We start from the raw sequence: 21,816 nt of genomic DNA, 5'->3' as shown, positions 1-21,816 counted from the left end.
GCTTACCTGCCAGTAACTATAGCCGGTCCATCCTTGCGTCTTCCTACACCATGATGTAGTAACAGTGTATATAAAACAAAGTTTAACAACAACATAAAGAAATAAATAAAGCAAACAATAGAAAATGCAGTCCTTTATAATTTTTCAATTGTCTGAATTGCTAAAGTTTCAATTTTCTTGGACTGCGTGAAGTGCATCATGAAATACCTGATAAGGAAATGAAATCATTTTTTTGTTAAAATGTATATGCATTTATTAAGCGTCAAAGAAGTTTTTATTATGTAAAACACCATATTAATGTGCGTACCGAGTACAACCATTGACGTTATCACACATATTATTTTTACATATCTTAATTCAAAATATATAATGTATTGTATTGTTTGCATGTTTTGTAAACATTCTATTAACTGCTACAAGTTATAGGTAATAATAATGATAATAATAATGACTTTATTTAAAGAGGGTGACTCAATTAGCATTCACTAATCTACTTTGAGGCCCTCAAATGGGTGATTACTTTATAAGTTTGATCAACTTTTGTCTCATCCATTTTGCATATCTAAGCAAATAGAATATTTTTAAACTAAGGGAAATGACTTAAAATATTGAATTAACAACTACATTCTAGAAATCGCCACTATTTGTTACCCATGTTAAACGGCTTATTTGACAGAATACGACGCAGTGCAGTTCTTTTGTATATTATACGTGTCCAAAAGGTACGTAAAGGGTTGACATATTCACAAACACATCAAGAAAATAATAATCTAAATAACAAATTGCCAGAACGTAAAAATATTTTTAAAAACTGTATTCTTTTCTCCATAATTTTCCTAGAAATCAACAATTATATGTATATAGTAACATCATTTGAAGAACCCCAAACATATTTTAAATGTACCACAAAACGTGTTAATTATGAAATCATTAGGTTGAACATAAATTGATTTTAAATGAAACGTCAATCAACTTCTATTTAAAACAATTAACTGACGTACGAATTCATGTCCTCATTTGCATAACTTTACATAAGTAATAAGTACACTTCCCTCTTTCTTACAATAACACTAGGTAGTTCCAGGAGAAAATAACAAATCAAACAGGTATGAATGTTTAAAAATTGATTATATTTTCTCTTACTGTTATATTTTCCTGAGAAATCAACATAATGTTAAATTACTTTGTTTATTTACGTAAAGCTTGGTATTTATGGGTCCAGTGGCGGATTATGCGGACTTGTGATTCCGTTAAAACTGACTCTTCTTGCCGAGTGTTTTTTTCACACTTATTTTGTAGCACAGTTTCAGATGGAAAAGGATCTATAAATGCTAAAAAAAATCTCAAAATACAGGATTTTAAATTTGGTACATGGTAATCTAAATACGGTATAGAGAAACCGAGAAAGTGCGAAAAAAAATTCATCGGAACTTAAATATTTGAGGAAATGTGTCACCATTTGTAGTATTTAATTTAAATGATGTCAATCAAATTTTTTAAAATCTGTTTATGTGACATAGATATCAAGAATCTAAAAATCGCATTGATACATGAATTCTAATGACATACAACCAGCCGACGATTATTAAACGCATTGACAGGAAGAGAATTTAATAGACTTTTTACCGAAACACGTGATCATTTTTATTTGAAATTCAATTTCCTTGTACTGGAAGTAATAAAGCAGTATGACATATGCACTTGATGTGCAATTCATAGTGTTATATTAAACGACGTATAAAGCAGTATGACATATGCACTTGATGTCCAATTTATAGTGTTATATTAAAACGACGTCTTTCGTTTTTGTTTTACAGAAATTTAATTATCGGACTATATAAGATTGTGTTTACTACCATTAAGTGTTTGTTTATTGGTAAGGACTGACTTAGATTGTTATTATTAGCATTATGGCTTTGTTGATTGAAATTTGACTAAAACCACACACGAACGATATTTCCCTTTTTAATGCTAACTATTATCGTTACACATAGCAGTGGATGTCTCAAAGAAATAAGAACATTTTTGTTTTTATCTCCGACTACTAATGATAGCTTCATTTATTTTTCCAATATCTTTAAAATACAAATCCTGTGTCAAGCTTTGCTTACAAGGATATGACAACACTCCGTTTTGCTTTCTGTTCAGGTAATTATTACATCAACCAATGAAATTTCAGTCATTAAATTTTCGAAGGTGTGTATTAATTTGACAAAACCAGAGGGTCCCGACTAGATATACTGCAGGTGCAATATGTAAGACATATCAAAATCTGTTGTACATGATTGCAAAATCCATTGTATTGTAATCCCAATCAAAAAAAATCTGCTATACACGATAACAAACACAATTGTTTTGAATTGCAATCTGGAACACAGATCCTATTGTGTCTGCCGTAGTGATAGTCAATAATATGACGTGTGTATTTGCATACCTTTAATTCGTTTGTTTAATGATATGCTTGTCTTCACTAATCTGGATTTAGTATACCCCATGAAAGTTTCGCTTTTCGGCAGTGACGTCCATCTTGTGAATCCATGATCGTGTCTTTGATAAAAAAAAAAATTGCATTATCACAAAAAAAAATATGTGTGTTTTTATTCGTACAACACCATTTTACAATTCAACCTCATTTGAATCCGTATCCATGCCACCCTCAATTTGACCTTTAACAAGAGATCGGTGACGTTAAGCACGATCAATTACTGAAAAAAAATGTCAACATTCAAAAGTGAAACAAAGGAGCCATCGGGAAGTACCATTAGTTGATATATTTTTTAACGTATGACATGAATCAAACACACCTAGGAAAATCATAATTATACGATTGCACGTGGTTGTCTGTGTATTTATATTTATTCTATGTTTATATCGGATCATATGACCATCGACATTCTTCGGGGATAGTCTAGATGGTTAATTAAATGGCGTCTAGTCTACAATACCATGACACCAAATTCTGAAACATTATAACGAGTTCATGAACTATTAATTGTTTTTTTTTTGGGATAACCGTTTAAGTATTTCATAGATTAATCAAATATAGGAATTTGTGTCAAATCAGTGAAAATGAATTTGACAGTTATCAAATGGTGTTTAATTACTTATATTTATAATTAACATTTGGTTCAAGGCAAGGATATCAAATCATTCCCCATGCATATCTGCCATTAACCATCTATCAATTGTTGATTAACGCCTTGTTTTGTAAACCAGTTTGTATGCAGATATAAATTGTAAATTTGTTCTTTCATTGTTATTTGCATTTTTGGAAGTACTATTTTGATTGTTGCAATATGACATCTTCGATATTCTATCCTTGTAATTCAATTTATATATTTGACAAAGCCCGATTCAAAACTAAACTTGGTGCTATGAAAGTAACAATAAGATAAACAAATACATGCTGTTTTATTGTTATAAATTTTTACATCGGAAAATTCTTCTAATAACAGAAACATGGTATCTAGTTTATAGCCTTAACCCTTTGATCGATTATTCGGTGATTTTAGTTTCCCTTCATTAAAAGTGTCGTTATTTCTAATGCTATCATCTTCAATTTGCTGATTGTTTTTTTTTTCCACTGACACTACAAAATGTCCCAAATCTGATGATTTTATAAAGAAAAAAAGCATATATGCAAAATAATCGTTAGACAATGTCAAAGATTTCTGTCAATTGTCGATACCGCATACTAGAACAACAAAGAAATAATGACATTGCCATTGTCGTAGATTATGGGTTCGAAATATAGTCCGTTTGGAACACATTAGGTACAATCAGGTTTAGACTTGTACTTAGATAATATTATTAAAAAATGTTGAAGATTTTGTAAGCAATATTGTACAGTTCAAATTTTGTAACATAATTTAATTTGCCAGTGACCGAATTGATTTTCTAAATAATTTCAGACATCTGCATGGTTTCAGCAAAATGAATATTTTAACCAAGTTAACAGTTTTTCTGCTTATGTGCAGTGGTAAGTCTTGATTCCCATATATTGGTGCTAATCAATAAATCATTGAATCAATCATGTTATTTTCTTTTCCTCGAATTAAAGTTGATTGATTGAAGTATTTTTATACATATGCCTTTATTGGTAAATGAACGAATTAGCCATGCAGCTTTGAAGTGAACTGGTGGTCCTCAATCACAAAAATCACTTTCAGTATTTGTTTTCTTTAATGACAGAACATTGCATGTAGTACGAGGGCACCAATCGGTTTTGATTTGAAACTTTACATAACAATCTGGAGAAAACCAAAACACAAATGTACATCACATGCTAGTGAAATATTTTTTCTTGTGACAGTTGCTCCAGAGGTATGCTTGATGCATACATAGTAGTAGATGGTTTCAAATATGTCAATGCATCTGGTTTCACTCCGTTCGGAGTTGAGGGGTTCCTGAATGTGTTGACATCTACGCTTATAAAAAATAAGCAGATGTGGTTTGCTAACAAATAGGACAGCTATCCACCATACCACATGAAGAGGATGTAAACAACTATAGGACAATATACGGTCTTCAACAATGAGCAATATCTGTATTTACGTGGACTTGGAATACTTGAACTGATGTCGGTAAACTACTTTTACATTTGTAATTACACATCTATCAATTTTGTATGGTAAAGTTAGAGGTATTTTTCTAGTGGTCATGGTTTTAAGTACTGCCTTTCCATGTTATATCTTTATTATCAGATTTGATATTTTGATTATTTTCTATAGTAACAGCAAAATATAACTGTAAGATGGACGGTTGTCAAAATGGAGGAAATTGCACTTACTTTGGAAACTGTGAATGTACACATGGTTTCGTTGGATACGACTGTGGCGTTCAGATGGGTATGTGTAAAATAAAAATATGCATATTTTGTCAGCTTAAACCGTTCAATTAATTTTTGAATAAAACGTTTAAAGTTCTTATCAATAGAAACTCACATATATACCTGATATTACAGTAATTCACATCCAGTTTCTTATATATCAAGTATTTTTAAAGTTGATATTCTTAATAAAGCAACCAAGTGTAAGAATTCAAATATTTGAATTTGTCTTAATAGAACTAAGAGTTAAAGGCTGTTGTGAAATAATTTCGTTTTGTCTTTACTGCTTCTTTTATTTACAGTTTAAAACATTGCTGAAATGATATAATAAATTGTTTTCTAATTTGACATTCTTAACGATTAATTATTTTGGACAAATAACAAGGCTATACTTGCACTTTAAATGACGTTGATGTTGAAATATACTCGAAAATACATTGCCCTACATTAACATGTAGGAAAAAAATGATTTCTATATCAAATGTTCAACATAAGAAATTTTGATAGTTTATTTTATACGCTCTCTTTTTTGTAGCTTTAAGAAGTTTTGGACCTAGTTGTTCGATTAAGTGCATGAACGGTGGAACGTGTTACAACACAAACATGTGTTACTGTACTGAGTCATTTCACGGCAATCGTTGTCAATATCAAAAAGGTAAGTATAAACATAAACGTTATTGCTTAAAAAAGAGGCAGAAGGAGGAAACATCCACAACTATTTTAATGGATTTCAAATACCGGAAAGGTCTTTGTGTTTTGCAACGCATGGCATGAAATAATTTGATTAATTATAGAGGAATTAGGTGTAAGTATATTTTTTTTAATTGCAATTCTTACTTTTGTAAAGAGATTGTTGTTTGTTTTTTCTTTCTCTATTTTTTTTAGCTTGCAATTCTTACTTTTTTAGAGAGATTGTAAACTGATCTACCAAAGAAAATATAGTTTTTACTGTATAACTTCCGTTTATTTTTATAGAAAACGTTCAGTGTGGATTAGAAGGAATACAGATTACAATTATGACATCAACGAAATTCCAAGGGGAGATTACAACAAAACCTAACAGCACAGGATGTCAGTTTAGGAGTTTCTTGACTTCGAACTCGACTTCACTACGATCATTCAGACTGATAACTCCATTATCACTACAAACAACAAACCCATGTCATAGAGCAATAAATAGGACGGTTACTGTAAGTATCTAATATGTTCAATAACACACAAAAAAAAGAGAATTAAAAAATGAAAGTCATAATGATTTCTGGAAACTTTTTGTTCTTTTTGTGAAATATCAGAATTACATATAGTACATCTATTTAACTGAAAACTATCATCACCACGGAAAATCAGTAGCACTGTTGCTAGAATAGTTAAAGTATGTTATATAAATGCCGAGCCCTTAGGACGGATTTACAGATACATTGGCGTGTCCTTTTTTAAGCTATGGGTATCTCAGACTTATTTACTTTCCTCTTGTGGTTGATGAGTTTCCCTCGGTTTTAGTTTGTGACCCGGAATAGTTTTCTCTTAATCGATTTATGACTTTTGAACATCAGTATACTATTGTTGCCTTTATTTACAAGGTAACAAAGTAATCCTGAGGTTTTGAAACATGAATACAAACGGTCGAGTAAAATAAGAAGACTGATTTGTTTTACTATCCATAAATATGGTTTTGAAATAAGGTGTGATGGTGTACTCCTTGGTTTGAAAGCTCGATTTGGCTTTGGACTGAATCTAATTTTAAGTATATCGTTGTGAAATTCTATTACATCGATGTGTGTAAAAAGATTCGTAATCACTATGTTCGAAAAATATCCTTTCTAAATGATAGCTGCACTGTTAATTTTTAGATAAAAGATTGTTTGATTTTCACCAGTTATTAAACAAATATTTATATAAGAAATGAAAAAAAACTCAATTGGTCAGTTTGTGGGATTTATGAAGATTGACAACGAAGTTGTAAGGAAATCTCATGAAAAATGTTTCGTCTTCAACAGACTCATCCGTTACGTTCGAATAAAAGGTGAAAAGGCAAAATAAAGTGCGAAGTTGAAGAGCATGTAAAATGACAGTTAGTGTAAAAACGTATATGATATGATTCCCGTGTGCACAACATGTGTATCTAAAATGAGCATCATCTAATACGCTCGAACCCAAAAGATTAGATAGTCAATAATCTAATATAATTGATAGTATATACACAATATGAGGTCGGTTTTGGTCGAGGGAATTGTAACCCTAGTTTATGCATAATTACACAATTTTAAAAAGTAGGACTTTGCAGATAAAATGTTTTATTTGAATGATGGCGCCCCACATGCTACTGGACGAATAGAATCCTCCGGGACTCTATGTCCACTAGCGACAATGCTGTCGCAGTGATAAAACAGAAACAGGACCTGTACTTCATATATAACATATATTTAGTATTTTTACAAAATATGGAGGTTTATTCAAAGTATTTGACTTAAGATTTCATACGAAATTAGAAATTGTCCGGAAGTTCCCATTCAAACAATATGATTTTTTAACAGTCTCAACCATCATAGAACCAAATCTACATTGACTTGAGTTTTATAGTCAATAGTGCATATGCAACAAAGATTATAGCCAAGGCAAACTTAAGCTATGATCACGAAAGAACTTGCCCGCAATAAATGGAATCCGCGGGAAACTTTAATATCAAGCAATAGGTATCCCGAAAATACCGTTTGACAATATATTACAAATAAAATAACACAGAGATAAATTTTGAATTGGACCGTTGTCATATAAAAACATTTTATTCCAAACGAGCAGATATAATCGAGAATACCAAACTAAGAACAGAGAAATGCAATTAAACCGATCGAAAAATTTTAGGCTTATTAGAACATTTCAAATTGTTGCAATTCCCCAAATAATAAAACATATATGATTTAAATCAAATAAGAAATATATACACAAGCGTCAGTCTAAGACTACCAAAATAAATTATCTTATATATATATATACTTTATTTTGAAACACTCGCACATATTCATGTGTAACAAGAGGCAAAATACATAATCACATATATGGTTGCTACAGAACAATGTTAACATAATCATATAATTGAGAGTATAATTACAATATTTTAACTAATTTATTAATGAAAAGTTATAAGTTCTTCATAACTTTAATGTTGCAAAATGAAAGCAGCCCTTTCATTTTCTCGACACATGGATAACTGTGGTAATATTCTGAAATATGATTATGTCTTATATTTCAACAATAACAGACTGGCACTCAAATAGATGGTGAAATTCATTTCCAATTGACAAGAAGCAGAGATGACAATGTCCTTCATCCCTCGGAATTCCATTTCATCTTCTTGTTTCTATTTGGTTGTTAATGTTGCAGCATCGCAATTTAGTGATATATATAGAGTCTTTCTAAATATTTTTCTAAGCCAAAGTCGATTTTGAAAAGACCATAATATCTTAAGCATAACATTGCGTCAGGATAACAACATTGTTATTACAATCTCATAGTTATGAGGGGTGGACAGGGGGTTCCCACTTCCCTACCCCCAATTCCCATTTCCCTCTCCTAACTCCCACTTCCCTCCTTCTTACTGTACCAAGTCAGGAATATAGCAGTTGTTATTCGCAGTCCGTTTCTATATAAGTTGGCGTTTGCTTTTGTTGTAGTTCAGTGTCTCTGTTGTTCCGTTGTTTTCCTCTTATAGTTGATGTGTTTCCCTCGGTTTTAGTTTGTTACCCAGATTTGTTATTGCTTAATCGAATTATGACTATTGAACAGCGGTATACTACTGTTGTCTTTATTTACTCCCAGACGAAAGTCGGTCAAAAACATTTTCTCAGAATATCACAATTTTTACTCCTCCTCTTTTCTCCGTTACCGCCCCTAACTCCCGCTTCCCGCCACCACCCCATTCCCATGTTACCTTACCCCTGTCCACCCCTCAATTATAGATGATTTAAAACAGTCTAAATTTTGAAAACTACTTCAATGTATGACAAAATATTACTACCTTTTGTAAATTAAGAACTTTGAACTTCAAAATTCCTATGGAAATTGGTATAAGAAAAAATATTCAGCAAGAAAACCGTACCGGTATTTGCATTTTATTTCATGTAATTCCGATGTTTTGGCGATGACTTTGTTATATTTGGAATGTTCGGCCATGAACTAAAGTAGAAAAAAAACTTTTTTGTTTTGCAAACAGACCAAATATTTTAATTGTTTTAATATTTTATGAAGAGCAACAATCCGGATGAACTAAATTAATTTTGCTAATTTATAAGAATAATTGATTGACACACAGAATATCCTGTGTAACCACTTTGTTATCTCTTCCTTGTATTTGTATTTGTATTTTACATAATGTATGTTCTCTGATACATTGATCTTAGTTTTGAACATCCGTAAACTACTATTGTCTCTAATTTACATTGAACTTTAGTCTACGAGAATGAAAATATATAATGTACAATAATGTACAAATGTTTTTATTTCAATTATGTCAATGCAAATGCTACTGAGCGGATGGAATCCCCGGATACTGAATGCAAACCACCAACACTACCGACCCAGTGGTAATACAAAAAGAAAATTGATTTTCAATACCACTGAAAAGTAGTCTTTTCCTTAATGTTTGTTGATTATTGACGTGGTAATAAAGATGAAGTATAACGTTCCGACTGTATACGACACATGGAATCACATTCACCAGACACCCTAACTTTAAGTTTTCTTAAGTCATGCATGGATTAAACAGGTTTGTTTTTAATTCGAATCAACAAGATAAAATTTTGAGACGGCCAATGTTGTCCTGGTCTTCCTTACGTGCTTGGGATTACTTCGATTTATGTTTAAGTTCTGTGATTATTTTGATAATAACTTGTTATTTTTTTTTATTAGAATATACAATTTTCTTCCATAAACAAATCATTTTTTGCGGCGACTTAAACGAAATACTTTTTTAATTGCAGCCTGATAAAGTGACATATTCCATAGATGTAGCCGTCTCAGAGAAGGAAGGAGTATACAACCCTCTGCGAGATAGAATTGTCAACTTTAAATGTGTTTATCCAAGAAGGTAATATATGTTGAACAGTGATGAATCATCAAACCACAAATTATAATGATAATTTATCACTTACAATTTTAATGAACATATTTAGAATAATTAATTGATGTTAATTTTCTCTGTCGTCGTGTTGAATATTTTTTAATGCTACATTTTGACACACCCCATAAAATTTCTAGTTTATAAAAAATTTCCCTCTTAACTACAGTTAACCAATCAACTTCAAATCGTAAGAACGTCTTTAATTTCTACCTTCTCAGTTGGACTTCTTTTTGTAACTACTAAATAAAAATGGCACTCGGCATTGTATATCTCCTTTTAAAGACAAGAGAAAACAAATTATAAAACGACCAAATATTAGTCAATGTATACTTTTTCTATACAAAATATTACACCATCCGATTACATTCTATACCATTTATATTTGAACAGAATTCCTTGCAAGGGGTCAGTTCAATTTGAATTTAATCTTTAACTATTGGGGATATTCTTGAAATTAACTTTATAAAGTCGTACAACTGTTTTCATGTAACTTTACCTTAGATTTACTTGGTCATTTAAATTTCAATATCTGATGTTATTTTAAGACTTTGATTGAAAATTAGAATAAAATTGACAACCTTAAAGGGACATTAGCTGTAAAATTTATATTAATTGATTTGACTCAAATTCTCATATTTTATTTATAACATGCTAAAACGTATATCCAAATTACAAAAAGTATAACATAAACAATTTACAATGTAAGGACCCGTTAATATGTATCAGCATTTCGTGTGAATTTTAGTCTAGACGACATCTAATTGACCATCATTATGGCCTCCGAAGACTGCTGACAGTCATTTTACCTGATATAAATATAAATATAAATAGATAGCGAGCACGTGCAATTTGATTTCTCATGTATCTATGATTTCATGTTATCGGTTTAAAAACATGTTACTCTTCGTTTTTACCTGTATAAGAATGATTTTTTGTGGATCGAATCAGTCAACAAAAGTTTCACCCTTGTTTCACTTTCAATGTTGACATTCTTTTCCCTTTAATAGCTGAGCATGCCTAGTACATGCGTAATCCATTAAAGTTAAAGATTCAAATTGAAGGTCATGTGAATGCGGACTCAACAGAGATTGAATTATTGACTTGCAAGTCAATAAAACATCAACGATGGTTTTGAGCAAATTTGACAAACTTGTGACAAACTGACTGCTTACAATGAAATATTATTTTAAAATTCCGCATTTAGTAAGTCTTGAAACAAAGAGAATTGTATTTCAATTGTTTGTCTAAATCGTAGCTAATGCTACTTTAAAAGATTAGGCAACACGTGTATGTTTTATAATGAGAGTAAATTTGCAACAACATTTAAAGCATTTGATGAAAATGTAATCAAAGAGTGAAATATGGTTTCCCTTAATGTGCAAGAAAGTCCCCGTTCGGCTTGAGCAAGGGAAAATAAAAATTTGAACAAAGGAATATTTTAGAACTGCAATTCCTCTATATTATTAAATACTTTTTTCGGTTTTTAAAATGCCTATATGAATTTCAGTCGTAGTGCAATGTGAAAATTAGTATTCACATGGCATAAGCATAAAATTCAGCCTTGAAAATTCATGAATTTCCTTTTCCCTTCAGTGTGTCATATTTTAGCCCCTCGAGGGAACAGAAGACATCCCTGATTGCCGGATGCAAACTCGGTCTTTCTTAGACGCTCTAATGGACTAACATTTTCGTGTATTGTTTACAGGATAGGTGAAGGTACAACGCAAGATAATACACAGTCATATACTCCAGTGGAACTACTATATCTGAATACTAGGCTGCAGCCTCTTACCCAAGGAGTTCAAGAAGGGGATGTCTTCTTTATAGATTTTACACCTACCACAGAATCAGGTGAATTAAGTATAAATAAAGAGTAATTTGCAACATCTTCAACGACTCTATAGAATTTCAGTAATGTCGTATCAACCTTGTTAAATTGTTAATATACAGAAAAACGTTCCCTAACCTGCTTATCAAACTGAAAAAATACTTGAGTGATACAATTTTATAGAAAAAACAATGAATGCTCTTTAATGTATATATAAATCTTTATATCAAATTTTTCATGTAAAACAGGAAATATATTTGAACCTGAAAGCTATTGCAATTATCAACGTAAGCATACAAACAAGGTTAAAGGTAATCTGCTGTTGTTCGTCTTTTCATCGTTTTTCGTATTTTGTTATGGCATTGTCAGTTTTTTTTTTCGGCTTTTGAGTTTGAACATCCCTTTGGTATCTTTCGCCTCTCTTCTAGATAAAATGTTTCTCGCTTTGAATGTTTCTAAATGTTGTGCATTTGTATAGTATCTGTAGCCATAACTGCTATGCTTTATTCGTGAAGTCTTGAAACCACATTATTTATGTTCTTGTGTATGACATATAAAATAACCAAACATGAGGCAGCAGCTTATACCATGCAATAGTAGCCAGTGCTTCGGTATCGGCATACTCTAAATTTATGATTTTGACACATTTTGATTGTAAATATTAAGTTAAAAAAATATGATACTGTATTTTATTTTCAACTAGTTAAGGCAAAGCTGAACTTTTAGTTTGATTCCCTACAATCTTTTTGTAACTGGCTACCAAACAGTGGTCTCTAGGATAATGACTGAAGAACGTGTCATGTGCACAGTTTCTAACGTTCATAATTCCAAATAAGAGCGATGGGTTAGAAAGACAATTTCTTGCGTTTCTCACGATTACCACACAATTTTCTTTATAATATTCTATTAGAGATTACATTTAATGACGATGATGCTATTTTGAAGCTTGAATATGACAAAGCAAAATTATTGGTGGTACCATCTCGCGGATGTTTCGCGATTGCTTATAAATAACAACTGGAACAGTCTCGCAAAGACAATCCGGGTTTGGCTTTATTTTTTGTCCCTTTCGGGCTTTATCAGAAATTCATATCATGTTTTAAACTTTCAAATACTTTGGCCATGGGCATAACTAAAACATTAATTTATTGAAATGCGCATCTGAAGCAGTAAAATGTGTACCGTTAATGTTGTTAGATGTTACCATTTCATTACATATCCCTATTGCTATAATTAAAAAGGATTATAATTACGTCTTTTAGGATCAAATGGTTTACAAGTGATGAGTATGGAAGCATTTAGTGTACACAATGGTAAAGTCACCACGTTCAAGATGATAGAAAAAGGGTATGTGCACAATCTTCTTCATTCTTTGTAATTACAGACAACCAGATAAAAGTCTGAATATGTTGTTTATGTATGAACAGACTTCGGGAATATATAAAATACCCTACATCGAGTTGTACAAATCATCCTTTCAAAAATAATGAAGGTGTATAAATCGACGGTTCAAAAATAAGGTAACTTTTGTGCGTTTATTTGCATGATTCTCAAACATAATGTATGCAATGTCTAACAGATAATGTAGATTATTTCGATCATCATACAGACTTGTTTTCAGAAAATTACTTTTCATTTATTACAAGGTAATTGTGTTTTTTATTCATTATCTATTTAATAAGAAATGCACATTCATACACTGAGGGGTTGAACGCAATCGAACATTTAAAACAACACAATGCAAACAAAAAAATAGAATATTAAAGCATAGAAAAATAATATCAAGACTCGTTCAGGTGGGATGTCCATCCTCTTCAGTGACTGAAACAGCAAGCTGCATAATATTAAATGATAAACAAAGTAATTGCAATCTGCCTTTTTTTAGATGATTCTGTAATTCCTGGTTGAATAGTATTTTAAAATTTTCAAGCTATTTTCGTAAAGATTTAATAATTTCTCGTGTTAACAAAAAATAGTCATTCATTATTGGACTGTCGCATGTATTGATTTCTTTAGTTCCTCCAAATGTTCATGCTTGGAAACAATAAGCCGTTTTAATCAACCTAGGTACTTAGTAACATAATCATAACTTTATGCATATGACATGATTAATTAGACAATATTTTTTAAAATCGCTTCAGTCCTAAACTAACGCTTTTAAAGCGAACATAAATTATTCATGTGCTAAAACCTTCTAAATTTTTGTATAATAAACATATATAAGCATGTTTAATCTCGTCGCATTTTTGCGCCTGTCCCAAGTCAGGAACCTCATGCCTTTGTTAGTCTTGTGTGATTTTTAATTTTGGTTTATTAATATGTTTCGGAGTTTAGTATGGCGTCCAATTTGCTGAAATAGTATACATAATTGTTAGGGCCAGCTGAAGCCCGCCTCTTGGTGCGGGATTTTCTCGCTGCGTTGAAGACCCATTGGTAGTCTTGGGCTGTTTTCTGTCCTTTGGTCGGGTTGTTATTTCTTTGACACATTCTCCGTTTTCATTCTCAATTATATGTATACTTTTATTGGATAAGGCATTACAAAGAACGGAAATACTTTAAGGTACTGTTAGGCGCAATTACTATTTCATGTTAATTACAATTTGATCATTAGATCATTTAATAAATATATAAAGAAATAAATTGCAAAACAGTTCTCATGCGAAAACCAAATAACCACTGATACACATAAATGTTCTACTAATAAACATTGCATCTTCGATCAGATATGAAAGACTGCAATCAAACATCTACAAAATATATACAAATAATTTAATTTTGGATGTAACGCGTCTTCTGATTGGCTGACAGTGTTTCGTTTATCAGCTCATAGACATAATTTAGTCATGTGACCGTGACGTCGTCAACGTTTTTTCATGATTTACTCCGGTTTAAAATGGAATTAAGAATTAAATTATAAGGAATGACTGTAATATTTTTTCTGTCTATTCGAAATAACATAAAAAATGTGGTGCACACTTAAAAATAACCCGCTACGCTGGTTATTCAGTGTGCACCACATTTTTTATATTATTTATTCATAGACAGAAAAAATATTACAGTCATTCCTTAAATGTACTAAATATTAGTATAATGAAATAATAAAATAATAAAACTTTACAAAAACATTTTATATTAAATTAAACTTCAAACTACAAAATTGATAGATGTGTAACATTTAATTGTCACTGCCGATGATAAATTTCTTGCTAGTTTTTTTTTATACAGACCGCCAAAACCGGTTTACCACTATTGTGAAAAAAGCAATTAGGCTTAACTAATTACAAATCATTACGCTAACCGCACAATTAATTTTATTTGTAATGTTTTGTTTCTTAACATTTCCGTATTCAATGATATATTGAAGCGTTCGTGACATTGAATAATCATTGTATAACACTAGAACTATTCTTAAGAAATAAAGTTGCATTTTTTAGAAAGGTAAAATAGGCATAGATAGAAATGAATGAATGAGGTAAGATAAGAGTCATTTTTGGATCCTGGACTTTAAAAAATAAAAGTAAAATTATTCAAACCTTTCAAACTAATGTCTATTGAGTAATGAACAGAGTGATATCACGTCAGTACAGAAAGGTCGCTTGTTATGTTACATTAAGGTAATAAACATGTCAAAATTTAATACTTGGTCCAAAATGGCCATTTTTCACTTACTTTTTGAAGAAAACAGATACCAGCCCAGGTTTTTCACTAAACGATATTTAACGCACATTAAAACCTTTGTAACTTCTTTTTGTTGCAAAACATTTTAATGTAGATAACAGTAGTTCACCGATGTTTAGATATCGTAAATCGATTAAAAAGAGACAAATCAAGGTAACAAACATCAAATTGACAGCAAGCAGGGTTTTTCTGTATTTTGAATGCATTTTCAAACCTGCCACGCTTGTATCTATTCTCAAATCTATCTAGGACCAAAACTCCTGAAACACAAAGTGAAAAGCGTCAATATCGAACTTGACCTCCATTTTTTATCAGTAACAACATAATATATTTTGCATTGGTTGACCTGTTCATAAGTTATAGCACGGAAATGACATAAAGTGCCCGTTTCCTTTCTATCAAGCACCATAACTTTTGAACAGTATAGATAAAAATCGTCAATATCGAAATTTACCTTCATTTTGCCATCAATAGCAATATATTAAGATTAGAAAACATTGGTTTGAGTGGTTCATGAGTTGTTTATTAAAACTACATAAAGTGCAATTTTCCAATCTATCAAGGACCATAACTCTTTGAAAGTTAAAAATCTTTAATATCGAACTTGACATCCTTTTTTTCATCAGAAACAAAATATCAAATTTGAAAAGCATTGATTGAACGGAACAGTTGGCAAAAAGTGGCTTTATCATTCCTTATCCATTACTCATACATATTCTTAAGTGAACATGTCTTTTGTCAGATCTAAATATGTGTTTTGTCAACTATGGAAATTACATATTTATACATATTTTTGTTTCAGAATTTTTGTGATAAGTTAGGTAAATGGTATTAAATACGTTGAAACTAATTCTTCACGTCATTAGCTGTAATGCCTATAGAACCTTTCTAGTCGTTTTTTGTTCCAGAGATGGATTACCTGTGGTTTAGGTTTGTAGAACTGAACGTTCTCATCTTATTTAGGTCTTTGACGGATTGTTGTATCATTACCAATCCCATCATGCTTCATAGACTTCTTGTACATAGCAATTTGAAACGGTTTACGTGTTTTTGTTGTTTCAGATGTATTTTACCGACAGCTGAATCTCGTGTGAAATCGATGAATGTGGTGGAAGGCAAGCGTCCAAATGGAGACCGTATTTTCAAAACAAGAATTGAAATGACGGCTTTTTCATTGTACGGAAACAGCTACCTCCACTTCAACTATGACCTGAAATTTTGTCCGGAAGCTTGTCCTGAGGTAAAAAATAATAACAAGTATTTGTGTAGCTTACAAGTTTAATTTTCTATAGAGTTTACGATCATATAATGGCGGTATTACATTGATAGCATGATAATGAAAGGATGAAGAGCATACACGCGACCGTACTGCAATATAAATCAAAGTATCAGATTTAAATCACTGGATTATGATTAAGCATGCCAGGCGCACTTTTCGTCTACATAACACTCACCAGTGGCGCTCGAATCAAAACATTCGGAAGGCCAAATCAAAAACGAAGTTTTTGGAGAACTGAAACTCAAATACAAAATTGTACTCTTCCCGTTTGAAAACGTACATAGTCCAATGGTGATCAATTTTTATTTGAACATGAATAACTAAACTGTGATATGGTTTTACGATTTTGCCTAGAAATCCCAGCGCAATACTAATGTGCAAAGGTCAATACTATACAGCAGTGAAACCTAAAGCATTGAAAGTATGAAGTTGAGCTACTTTAAAATTGTTTTGGCAATATGTCAGCAATACACCTAACAATCCATATATTAGTTTTTACAATTAACAATAAAGGTCGGTTGAGGAAAAAACTTAACGACAAATATCAGACGACTTTTTATAGGAGTTAATGCCCTTAAAATGACAATCTTTACCATTTTTTTTTCATTTTTGTCTATTATCTTGAAAATCATAATAGATAGAGAGAAACTTTAAATACCAAATATGATTAGCAGGACATGATCTACAAATAAGACAGATGGTTGAAATCGTCTGAAGACCCTTTATTGGAGTTATTAATAAAGGCAATAGTAGTATACCGCTGTTCAATAGTCATAAATCGATTTAACTGAAACAAATCCGGGTCACAAACCAAAACTGAGGGAAACACATCAACTATAAGAGGAAACAAAACGGAACAACAGACACACTGAACAGCTACAAAAACAAACGCCAACATACATAGAAACGGACAATGTGATAACAACTGCCGTATTCCTGACTTGGTACAGGACATTTTAAGAAAAAATGGTGGGTTAAACCTGGTTTTATGGCTAGCCAAACCTCCCGCTTGTATGGCAATGTTAAAAAATACAGCTAAAATGACAACATTACGTGACAGGAATACAGTACGAATAAATGCCAGAACATTCAGGACAGAGAAATGCATAAATAATTAAAGAACATTCAGGACAGAGAAATACATAAATAAATAATATAATAGTACATTTCAACATGTAAACCACAGAATAACAACGAACACCTAAAATTAATTTACAATAGAACACAAATACAGCACAATAGAATAATTAACTGTGCGTCACACGAATGTATCAACGCCACAAACAGTGACGTCACATGTAAATTTCTAAAAATAGAATATAAAATTGGGATTAAGTTTGTAATGGTGTTATTTGATGTATTTTATAACCATGTCGGGTTTTCTTCTAAATCAAACTGTGCAAAACCAAATAAATCCTGAGCATATAGTTGCTTTAAACTAAAAATCATATAAATGAACTAGGTGATTAATATCTTTACTTTTACATACATATAGAAAATAAAAATAGAATCATTACATACATATAGAAAATAAAAATAGAATCATTACATACATATAGAAAATAAAAATAGAATCAAAACCACAAACGATAAGACATAAAACAACATCCAACAAGAATTACAAATGAAACATCATAACTAAATACATGAATGTTGGATGTACAAATACCGAGACACGTCTAATAGCAATGCGAATATACACTCAGCAAAACAGTCATATTCGGGAATAGGCCACGTTCGGTACTTAGAAGACTAGACGATGTAGATGGTAAACCACAATCTCAGACGTGGTAAAACACGGACATGGACACATCGTATAGATCAACCAATTCGTGATGGTGTCCATAAAATGTACGGAGTGTCATTTTTAATCTTTCCTCCTCATAACTCTGTTGGAGCAGTTTCTGCGTAAGGAGCACACTCCTGTATATGAAGTCCGTATAGTGTGAACATGCACGAGCATAACGTATCAACTGAGATATGTAAACACCATACGATGGGGAAGAGGGTATGTTACTGCTAAGAAATTGGAAATTGATAATTGGGAAGTTGAAATCGTCCAGTTTGTCATAGGATTTAGTGTGAAGTCGTCCATCTGTGTCAATATTGAGAAAAAGATCAAGGTATGAAGCAGTCCTTCTAGTAACAGTAGTATCCTTAATTTCAAGTTCACTGGGATAATTGAGATGCAAGTACTGGCTGAAATATGGGTTATTCAGTGATAGGACATCATCAATATATCTGAAAGTAAAATTAAAGAATTTCGCAAGGTGCTTTTTCTTTTTGTCTTTTGGAAGGTTTTGAATGAATTCTGCTTCATACGAGTACAAAAACAAAACGGCCAGTAGGGGTGCACAGTTAGTACCCATTGGAATATTACAATTTTACGTTGAGTTGTACTATTTTTGTTTTTTAATTTTGCCTTATATCTGAAAAACTATAATAGATACATAAAAACTAGAATAAGCAAAAATTATCATCAAGACGAGATCTACTGGCCGTTATTATCAGTTCACTCCTTAGTTAAATTATTTCTCTTTAATGACGATTTTTACCCATTTTAGTGTTCTACCTATTATCTTGAAAACTATTATAGATAGATAGCCCCTTTAAAAAGCAAAAATGATCAGCAAGACAAAAGTTGCTTGTCATGAATTCTATTATATTCTTGTATGGATGTTGGAGAGTGCCCATTGTGGAAAATGCACATAGACCTAGGTGAGCTACACCGGCTATTTAGAGACTATAGGTTTAGTAAGCTATATTGCCATAACCATCACTTGTAAATGAGTTAATGCAAATACATTATGTTTTATGTTTTATCATTTGAATTAAGGCAGCAGTAGTTAACTAATGTTCAAATCTCATAAATCGATTAAAAAGACAAATCAAGGTAACAAACAAAAACTAAGAGAATTTTACGAATCCCAAAAGGAGCGAGATTTGGTGCGTCGACAGGGTAAGCGTCTCCTGCAATGTCTGCATCATCTGGTACGTGAATCAACACTCAATCAAAATGTCACAATCGGAAATAGAATTCAACTGTTAAATTAACAGATTATGAATGGATTTCAGAATCAGTTTAATGATAGTGTTTTCATATGGTGGATGTTACTATAGTACCTTTATTGGATACAGACATTATTTTTCTATTCTTCATTTCAGATAAGATGTGTCAAGCGACAACGCGTACAACCGACTCAGCATCATCAGCAAAATTTCCATTTTGGAGGACCTGGTTTGAACATCGTAATTTGATGTTTGTCTAGAGAAAAGAGATACGAGTTTGGAAACGAAACGCAAAATATTGATATCACGAGTAGTTGTATCTAGTTCCAGAATACTACAACAACTTTCTTGTCCTCTGACATCTATATCACACATATTTCCATCGTTTCATTTGATCTCATGTCGTCTACCATAATAATATTATGTCTCAAGTTTCGCTAATAATTCTGCTTTAAAATGGACTTGTATCTGAAAGATGAAGACATATTTTAACTATTATATTATATTTATTGCCACCAATACATTTATATGATTTGGGAAAAGAAACACAAAATCTTGATACCACGAGCAGTTGTATTTAGTTCCAGAATACTACAAAAACGATCTTCGTCCTCTGACATCTATATCACACTTATTTCCATCGTATCTAGTATTTTGTTTGACTAAATTATACTTTCAGTTTTCATTTATCTTATATTAGTATTTTTTTCTTTCAACCACTTGTCAGTTTCAATCACTCTAAATGTCCCCTCCTTAAAAATTAATTGTATGTCGCTTCAAATAAATACCTATATATATCATAACTTAAATAGTCATATTGAAAACAAATAAGGCAAAATACTTTTAGAGGTCAGCATACGATTAAAACGTCTTTTGTTATAACAATTTTCTCCACTGTTTTACTAAGCAGTTTCAAATTACAAAATGGATATTATCATTTTTTGTTTTAACTTTGTACACTTTTGCACTATACACATTAAGGTTTCATACACATTCTCTATTGAAATATAACGTTAATAAAAAGTGTACTATCATTTCTTACATAAAAAAAAGTATGCACCTGTTTGTTAGAAAGGCTTTTTATTTCATCCTATACACACTTCACGGAGCTGTCACGACTCAGACTTTAAGTCCCAGTTTTGGTTAAACATTTGCTTGATTTAAATACATTTTATCATATTCTGATTTTTATCCAATATATATATAACACAAAGTAGCAACATATCGAAATTGATTTGGTTCACCATATACACATTCTGAAAATTTGATTAAGTGGTGCTGAAAACCATTAGAAATTCAAAAGTATCAAATGTTGAAGAGCAAAATATGACCGTGTAGGAGAAGGAGATCAATATAAACTGTCCAACAAATGTGCAAATTGTTAAGATATTTTGCTCGTACTGGCAATCGGGCTTTGTAGAAGGTCTGAGACCATTAAATCTATGCTTTTTAAAAAAAGAAATATAAAAAAAAATCTCTTTAAGCCAAAGACAATATTGTATAAAAACCATTGGAAACGTGCCGATTCAAAAGGGAAGACTTAATGATCATCAAAATATTTACTAAAAAAATCATTAAACATCATTTCACGCCAATGTTGACAAAACCTCGTCTGTTTTCCTCCATTTACAGGTATTATAGAAGATGTATAAATTGATATCAGATGGTTATTGTTAGAATGATTGCCCTGTTTACTCTGAATTATACTTACCAGTGCAAATTACTTATTCGTTTTAACTCTTTTTTTATATATTTTGCTATATTTCTTAATACTGCAATAACACTAATAAAAGATTATGCTACCCAAAAAACGACCGATTCTTTGAACCTTTTGAGTGCGATGAAAGTTATTGTTTTCTGTGTATTTCCTATGGAAATACAAGGCACTTTAGCTAGCGCAGTGACTGTCTTGTCTTTTCCGTTTTCGGATTTCAACTAGGTAATGATACATTCTAAATGATGTGTTCGGGTTTATAACAACAGAAGAAGAAAAAGAAATAAACTATTTAGTATACAATATTAAGGTTCTTGTTATTGTGATGTCATTTTTATAGGAATTAAAAACCCATTACAAGTAA

At 31.4% G+C, this 21,816-nt stretch overlaps 1 protein-coding gene across 4 annotated transcripts; it reads left to right on the top strand.

Annotated features, from left to right (window-relative positions):
- The first annotated feature begins 1,019 nt into the window (after nt 1-1,019).
- Nucleotides 1,020-21,816, top strand: LOC127727870 (gigasin-2-like). Of its 4 annotated transcripts, none has more exons than XM_052235015.1 (11): nt 1,032-1,106; nt 3,912-3,979; nt 4,731-4,847; nt 5,364-5,483; nt 5,804-6,018; nt 9,805-9,911; nt 11,650-11,795; nt 12,021-12,059; nt 13,035-13,119; nt 16,513-16,690; nt 19,895-21,816. In XM_052235015.1, the coding sequence occupies exons 2-11, from the start codon at nt 3,934-3,936 to the stop codon at nt 19,985-19,987; spliced, it is 1,146 nt and encodes a 381-aa protein (XP_052090975.1). In that variant the 5' UTR covers nt 1,032-1,106; nt 3,912-3,933; the 3' UTR covers nt 19,988-21,816. The 4 variants fall into 4 exon arrangements, with proteins under 4 accessions (XP_052090976.1, XP_052090975.1, XP_052090973.1 ...); XM_052235013.1 differs by having other exon boundaries at nt 12,021-12,083; XM_052235014.1 differs by lacking the exon at nt 1,032-1,106 and adding an exon at nt 1,855-1,876 and having other exon boundaries at nt 12,021-12,083.

Source organism: Mytilus californianus, unplaced genomic scaffold, assembly GCF_021869535.1.
Source record: "Mytilus californianus isolate M0D057914Y unplaced genomic scaffold, xbMytCali1.0.p SCAF_2, whole genome shotgun sequence".
Lineage (NCBI taxonomy): Eukaryota > Metazoa > Mollusca > Bivalvia > Mytilida > Mytilidae > Mytilus > Mytilus californianus.
The sequence above is the reverse complement of the archived record's forward strand: the minus strand, read 5'-3'. Positions and strand labels throughout refer to the sequence as shown.

Excerpts from the sequence above, each read along its gene's own strand:
- LOC127727870 (XM_052235013.1), top strand. The coding sequence starts at position 3,934 with ATGAATATTTTAACCAAGTTAACAGTTTTTCTGCTTATGTGCAGTG. Across the intron at positions 5,484-5,803 it reads TCGTTGTCAATATCAAAAAG|AAAACGTTCAGTGTGGATTA; the intron begins GTAAGTATAAAC and ends TTATTTTTATAG. Across the intron at positions 16,691-19,894 it reads GTCCGGAAGCTTGTCCTGAG|ATAAGATGTGTCAAGCGACA; the intron begins GTAAAAAATAAT and ends TCTTCATTTCAG.